This window comes from Bidens hawaiensis, unplaced genomic scaffold (assembly GCF_021521415.1).
Source record: "Bidens hawaiensis isolate Kalapana, Puna unplaced genomic scaffold, B.hawaiensis_p1.1 tig00004199_1, whole genome shotgun sequence".
In the NCBI taxonomy this organism is placed as follows: Eukaryota; Viridiplantae; Streptophyta; class Magnoliopsida; order Asterales; family Asteraceae; genus Bidens; species Bidens hawaiensis.
In genome coordinates this window covers 1,228,579-1,236,282 of record NW_027491250.1, presented here as the reverse complement: position 1 = coordinate 1,236,282, position 7,704 = coordinate 1,228,579, and the positions used below count along the sequence as shown (strand labels likewise).

The following is a 7,704-nucleotide window of genomic DNA, read 5'->3' as shown; positions in this document are numbered from 1 at the left end:
GAATAGTGTGTGTGCAGGGGTCCTGTCGGCTGCAAAGACCATCCCATCCTCCTTTTCATTCATTTTCTTTTACCTTTACTCTTTCTTTCTTTGTTTGTTTCAAACCCTAATCATTGATCCTCCGCCATTCTGATTCACGTAATCTCGAATTTCAACTATTGACTGATTACTATTCCGAGTGTTACAGCTACTGAATCACATTCTTCATGGCTGCTAATCATTACCCTGGGGGCACTCAATCAGGTTAGGCTAACATCTTAGAGGAGTGATGTTTCATTTTCCTTCAACAATTAATATATATATATATATACAGGCTCAGCTGATGGTGGATTGTATAAACAACTGTGGCACGCGTGCGCTGGTCCTCTTGTCAATGTCCCGCGTGAAGGACAAAGGGTCTATTACTTCCCTCAAGGACACATGGAACAGCTTCAAGCCTCTATGCATCAGGGATTAGACCACCAGCTCCCAGCATTTGACATACCCGCCAAAATACTCTGCAAAGTGGTCAATGTTCAGTTGCGGGCTGAACCAGACACTGATGAAGTATACGCACAAATAACTCTGTTGCCTGAACCAGATGTGAGCATGCTCAGTTATTACACTAATCATATTCTTCCTTAAAAATTGAACATTTATGCTTATAATTTTCTTCAGCAAAGTGATGTAACAAGCCCAGATCCTCCACTACCTGAACCTCCTAGCTGCAATGTTCACTCCTTCTGCAAGACGCTCACTGCATCTGACACAAGCACACATGGCGGATTCTCTGTTCTTCGTAGGCATGCTGATGACTGTTTGCCTCCACTGGTATGGTTAACTTGCTTTGATGAGCTGCTGGCGTCTGCTTTTGGGTTTTCTCTAAATTTGAATTTTGTGGTCAGGATATGTCTCAACAGCCACCCTGGCAGGAGCTAGTTGCTAGTGATCTTCATGGCAATGAGTGGCATTTTCGTCATATATTTCGAGGTTACATTTTTTCATCACTTACTTCCATATGTAATGCATCATATCACCATGACTGTTAGGGTCCGAGAAGCGTATCAGTAGTATCAGATAACTGTAGGCATTTTGATACCCTTATGCCTTTAAACGAACTGGACGTTTATTGAACCACTAAGAAGTCTAGAAGTTTGATTATCTTTTCTCATTTAATTTTACAAACGAACATGGACAACTTTTTTGTTCATTTAATTAAGCAAACGGGCATTTACAACTGCCTCGTTTGTGTATGTTCCTTTATGCTTGTTTATAATATTCATTCAAATTTATATATTCGATACTAATATCAATTTGAGATTTACTATATTCTCATATCTTGAAACCCTTGGTTTAGATATCTTTGTTTTCTTTTGAAATGCTGGATGTAATGATGATAATATTTTAGACTTGAATTTGGATATTCACGTTTACTTTAAATTGGTGTTTGTTCATTTATGTTCGCTTATGTTCATTTGTGTTCATTTGAGTTCATTATTGTTTGCTTAGAATATTAACGGACGAACATGTACATGGTCATTTTCTTGACAAACAAACATGAACAAGAAAATCCGTTCGTTTAAGTTTTCTTGTTCATTTGTTCGGTTCAACATTAACGAACGAACACGAATATATATCCCAGGTCAACCTCGCCGTCACTTGCTGACTACTGGATGGAGCGTCTTTGTTAGTGCAAAAAAGTTGGTTGCTGGTGATGCTTTTATCTTTCTAAGGTAAGTTGTATAAAGACCTAACCTATCAATTAAATTACATAATATATGGAATGTCTAACGAGTAACATTAGCAGTATGAAATGCAGTATGAAATTAATTCTTTATCTTTTCATTAGGGGGGAAAATGGGGAGCTACGTGTTGGAGTAAGGAGGATTATGAGACTTTTGAACAATATGCCATCATCTGTGATATCGAGTCATAGCATGCATCTTGGTGTGCTGGCTACTGCCTCCCATGCAATTTCAACTGGGACCCTCTTTTCAGTCTTTTATAAACCAAGGTATTCAGTTGTCTTTATTTTGAGCTAAGCTTCTCTAAATTGATTAAACCACTTTTGTGAATGTGTGAAAATGAGTTGCAAGTAAAAATACCCATAAAGACTCCCTCATGTAATATTTACCATCAAAATATATAATGCCAAATATGTAATATACCCAGTCAAAAACCATACATTTCATGTTTATTCATGTCATTAAATACATGCAATACATAGTATACCCTTTCCTTTCTTCTCATACTTCAAAGTTTCATAACATAAATCCACACATAAGAGAAGGGTATTTTTGCCAATAATATGTAAACAGGTATATATTTGATATTATGATTTTTAGTTGAAGAAATTTGACATTGGTCAAATTTTGAGAGGTATATATGAAATTATCATTAAAATATACACCGACACAGTAAAATGATTCTGGCCATTTATCTTTCTAATTTGTTTGAGAGATAATATCTTTTCTGAATATGGCATAATCTTTGAACAGAACTAGCCGATCTGAGTTCATTGTCAGCCTTAACAAGTACCTCGAAGCCCAAAATCATAAGCTTGCTGTTGGAATGAGGTTCAAGATGAGATTCGAGGGTGAAGAGGTTCTTGAAAGAAGGTAGATATGGTTCATTAGTTACACATTAAAGTGCTTGTTGAATGCCGTAAATCAACAAATCATGTAATTAATTCACACAGGTTTAGTGGGACCATAATCGGTGTTGGAGATACCGCATCATCAAAATGGATGGATTCTGAATGGAGATCCCTAAAGGTTCATACATTATTTTCACAACAATTAACTTCGTTTTAAACGTATATAATAATATAATATTATAATATTGTTATTTACTTCAGGTTCAATGGGATGAACCGTCATCAATAATACGTGCGGATAGAGTTTCCCCATGGGAACTTGAACCACTTGTAGCATCACCACCCAATCCCCCAAACTCACAACCTCCAAATAGGAGCAAGCGGGCCCGGATTCCCGTGTTACCTTCTCCTGTGCCCGATCTTTCTGCACTAGGGATGTGGAAACCGCCTGCTGATCGTCCCTCTGACTTCCAGTATTGTGACCAGCAACGTGCAAATGATATGTGCTTATCAAAGGGCATTCATTGGTCTAACTTAAGGGAATCGGTGACTGATTCATTTGAACCCATTGCTGATAAAGAAAGTGGTGAAAAGAGACCTACCAATGGCTACAGGCTGTTTGGAATTGAGTTGGTTGAACACTCAACTGTGGATGAAACTTCACCCGTGGCTGTTTCTAGACCTGTTTTCCCACTTGATACGGAATCTGATTGGCGGTCTGATATTCCTTCAGCGAGTTGTGACCTGGAAAAAATGAGTGTGAGATCTCAGGAGTTACATACCAGGCAGACCCGAAGCTGTACCAAAGTATGCTTATAAAGTTTTTTGGAGAATTTCATATATGCCCTTATAAATTCTTGAAAAAATCATATATACCCAACCAAAACTAAAAATTAACATATATACCCAATTTAAATGAAAGTTTACAAAATGAGCATTCTACCCTTTTCCATTATTATTGGAAGAATTTCATATACACCCTTATAAGCTTGCAAAGTAACATATATACACAACCAAAACTACACATGATATAATATATAGCAAACTTAAATAAAATTTTACTTTTTGACCATTCTACCCTTTTCCATTATATATATTTTTTTTTTTTGTAATCTGATTTTTTTTTTCTTTTTTCATCGACATTCAGGATTGACAGCATGCATGCTATAAAAGGAAATTGGTAAATTTATTAAAGAAAACAGAAAAGTTAAATATAAGATTTTTAGAATACTATTTTTAATACATAGATATGAAATTTATAGTAAAGTTGGGTAACTATGAAAGTTCAAAATTTTAGAAAAACAAGGTTAATATGGTCATCTCTTAAGTTAACTTTAATGAAATGGATAAATTTGATATTTTAATTAGTTTGTACATGTTTTTTTTTTGGTTGGGGTATATATGATATTTTCCAAGTAAATAAGGGTATTTTCTAAGTTAAAAGTGTGCCAGTGGATTGTTGTTTCACTAATTAATGTCTTGGGAAACTATCTGATATGAATTATATTATTAAATGTGTCTTAAGGAATATTATTATATTTATGCAGGTTCATATGCAAGGGATTGCTGTTGGTAGGGCTGTTGATTTAACACAGTTCAATTGTTATGAGGATTTACTGGAGAAACTGGAAAATATGTTTGAAATTTCGGGTGAGCTTCGTGTGGTACCTAAGAAATGGCAGGTTGTATACACAGATGACGAGGATGACATCATGATGGTTGGTGATGACCCGTGGAAGTAAGTGCAAATCATCATCATTATTACTTCCTCCAAATAAGAAAAATGGAAATGAAATTATTTTGAATAAGAAGCATGAAATTGGCAATACCATAAGAAATTGCTATATAAACCTTTTGACTCATTAATATACAAGCAACTCATTTTGTATTATATATTATCTCAGTATGGTCAAAGGGGGTTATGCCAAAAAAGCTCACTAGAAAAGAAAAACAAGTCAAGCAGGTGAAAGTGATCCAAACATTCAAAATGACTTATGACCTTCTAAATTACTTTCCTTAAAAATAGCCTTTTATTGTAACATTGTAACACTTTAATAATTTATAGGATTAAAATAATGAGTTAGAAGGTGTTAAGCGGGTCAGCCCAACCTGTTTTGACCCAGCTAACTAATTACCCGTTTGACCTGTTACCAACACCGCCTATTTTGCCTGAGTTGACCAGATCCGCTGGATACTTGACAATACTTCTGGCCCGGTAAAACGACATGAATCGTAATGCTCCTGCGTGACTTCGTCTAACGGGCAGTGACCCCTAGAGATCAGCACTTTCAAGACAACCCAGCTTGAGCTTTGAAACGTGAAAGACCTATACATTGCACAAAGTAGGAAAGACTGTGTTGATATGAGAATCAGATGGACGTTCCAGATGCCCTTAATGTCGTACGAAACGATGATAATACCATGTTAAACTCAACAATCCACATATTGCACGAAAATGTGTTGGTATAGGCCATGCTAGAACTGCTGAAACCTTTCTTTTGGTCTTGTAACAAGGAAGGCACATGCGGAATGGTTTCTGGCTCGATTCAAAGGTGGTTGAATGTAGCTGATTTGTGAGGACCCAAGGCTATTCCTTGCGGTATATACATCCGCTCATGTAACCACCTCCCCACGTAAAATTAGATTTTGTTTTTGTGTATCATATAAGACCATGTGGGTTTTTATGTGGGTGGGACGTTACCAACCGGCACAACAGGAGATGTAGCCTTGAAACAGGCAGGTTGTACCACCCTTTTTGCGTGCCAAGCATCATCAAATCTACCAGAATTGCCCGATTTCTCGATCTGTGAAAGGGTGTGCGTATTTAGAGTTCTAGGAATGCTGCGTCATCCTTAGGATGAGATACTATAGCCTCAGGGCACATGAAGCAGTGGCTGCCAATTGGGCAGCGAAGGGATCGGGATTGTAACTGCCGTCTTCAGTGGTGCTCTGGGTGGAAAGTATCATCAATTCCTGGCAATGGAACCAAATGATATATACTGATTACTGAAAATAGGAAAGTTACTAAGATAGTTGACCCGATTCGAGAAGGGCTATTCTTCGATTGCAAAGAAATACTGGATACTCAAAAACATGAATGACTCGATCCTTTTAACATCTATGATATTAAACTGTACCACTAGCTTAGCTCCTCTATTAATTTTCCATTAAACTCGCCTTTGCTTTTGACTTCTCAAGAGTTCAGCTCTTGACTTTGACTTTGACTTCGACGAAGTTAGCTTTTGACTTTGACCCCTATCGGGAGAGGATGTGGTGGTAACCCCCTCAGCTTCGTCTAGAGCCGGGCGTCCAGCCGTGTAGGAAGACTCACCCTAGCCACTAAAGCGACCCCACCCCCAACTCTAGCTGAGAAGCACCCTCCATCCACTTCCCCTTTTCCGTGTGCCCAAAAGCCCGACCGCCCGGTTTATGAGCCATTTCCATATAATTTAGCCCAAGTTGACCAGACCTGCTGCACGAGGTGACTTGACCCACCAGATAGTTAACATGTTACTTCAGAATAATTACTTATTGATATGTAAATTATTTACTTTTTGGTTGTATGGATATTGTGCAGTGAGTTCTGCAACATGGTGCGAAAGATCTTTATATATACTAATGAAGAAGCTAAGAGGTTAACCCCGAAAATAAAGCTTCCCGAAAGCAATGCCCAGGTTATCACTGAAGAGCAGTCCTCATCGAATGAGGGGGGCTCGGGATGCTAGGTCTTCCACGTGACCGAATTATTAATATTTTTGAAGAGTAAAATAAGTTTCCTTTTGGGACTGCTTACACGGGCTTTATATTATTAATTTTCTCTTCAAGTCGTATGTATGGATGTTTTATGTTCAAATGTATGTGTTCCTCTTCCTCTGCTGGTTGTTTTAGAAGCTTCAAGTCATGCATAATGCATATGTTTTAGATTGTTCTAATGGTTTTAATTGAAATCGTAAATTAGTAAAGCCTAATGTTTTCTTTATTCTATTCTTTTTAGTTTTCGTTAGTTTTATAACTTTCCTTTTACATCTTTCTGATCCAGAAATGTATGCAGGAAGGGTTGGTTGTTAACATGTGATCAAATCGCGTAATCATAGTGAACAGGCAAGAATGGTTGTTCACTAGTGAAACAAACACATTTAGGGATTGAGTATTAGCATTTTGGCTATTGGATAAAGCAACCTGTAACACGTGTTTCGGTTTTTAAATATTAATATCCGATCGGTCATGGTTAGAACTGGCTCAGATTCTAGGAGAAGGCAGCTCGGTTAATTTGGTCAACTGTCGTAACAGCAAGTTTTAGGTAGAGGTTAATTCAAGCACATTTTAGTTAATAAATTATTGGGATACAAATTTTTTAAAACATTTGGGAAAATATGTTATGGTAGTTGAAGCATAACTGCTTGCTTATAAAATCAATAGCTTTGTGCATCTTTCCTGTTTAACGTTGAGAAAAAAGCTTTTGAATGCTCTTGTACGGAGTTAATTAGCCTTTATCTATGTGTGTTCTTTGTTGCTTTCCTTTCTGTACTCATTATTAGACTTTTCCCTTTTCTGTTTGGTTGTTTTTGATTTTAGTTTGGAGTTATTGTTTGTTGCGTTGGAATAATTGCCTTCAGGACTGAACATGAATACAATGAAGTTTTGGGTAAAGTAGAAAAAGTAAAAAATATGCTAATTTTCTAACAGACGTCGTTATTACCTTTTGAAAGGCCATATTATTATTATTATTGTTATTATTATTATTATTATTATTATTATTATTATTATTATTATTATTATTATTATTATTCCTTGTCCTCAAGAGGGAGGGAGGGAGATGACTACAAGTTAAGCTATAAAGAGTTGGATTTGGAGCTCGAACTTGACAACCGAGCTTTGCAAAGTGTTTCTGGTGGTTTTTCATCGTCGGCTTCAACTTGAAACAACTTGAATCACCTTTAAAGATCCAACCGAAGCTTGACACTCGGTTTGAGTTAAGAAATTTTCCTTTTGACCGGATTTTAATGGATAGAATTTTAGGTCGAAACCCACACTTGGAAGCTTTGGTTCATGATAGTACATGTGTATAAGCCGGTGTTGCACATGCACACCGAAAGAGCACCAAATGCCAATTGGCACCAAAAATTAAT

The 7,704-nt window shown here is 36.9% G+C and overlaps 1 protein-coding gene across 2 annotated transcripts; it reads left to right on the top strand.

The window, feature by feature from the left end:
* The first annotated feature begins 206 nt into the window (after positions 1 to 206).
* LOC143625719 (auxin response factor 1-like) lies at positions 207 to 6,329 on the top strand. Of its 2 annotated transcripts, none has more exons than XM_077095979.1 (11): positions 207 to 243; positions 314 to 582; positions 658 to 810; positions 885 to 969; positions 1,622 to 1,712; positions 1,829 to 1,993; positions 2,478 to 2,597; positions 2,678 to 2,753; positions 2,837 to 3,382; positions 4,123 to 4,313; positions 6,153 to 6,329. In XM_077095979.1, exons 1-11 carry the CDS (start codon positions 207 to 209, stop codon positions 6,298 to 6,300), a joined length of 1,881 nt encoding a protein of 626 aa, XP_076952094.1. In that variant the 3' UTR covers positions 6,301 to 6,329. The 2 variants fall into 2 exon arrangements, with proteins under 2 accessions (XP_076952094.1, XP_076952095.1); XM_077095980.1 differs by having other exon boundaries at positions 213 to 243; positions 320 to 582.
* The last annotated feature ends 1,375 nt before the right edge of the window (positions 6,330 to 7,704 follow it).

Coding starts and splice junctions, on each gene's coding strand:
- LOC143625719 (XM_077095979.1), top strand. CDS start 207: ATGGCTGCTAATCATTACCCTGGGGGCACTCAATCAG. Junction 970..1,621: donor TTTTCGTCATATATTTCGAG/GTTACATTTTTT, acceptor TATATATCCCAG/GTCAACCTCGCCGTCACTTG. Junction 2,754..2,836: donor CTGAATGGAGATCCCTAAAG/GTTCATACATTA, acceptor TATTTACTTCAG/GTTCAATGGGATGAACCGTC.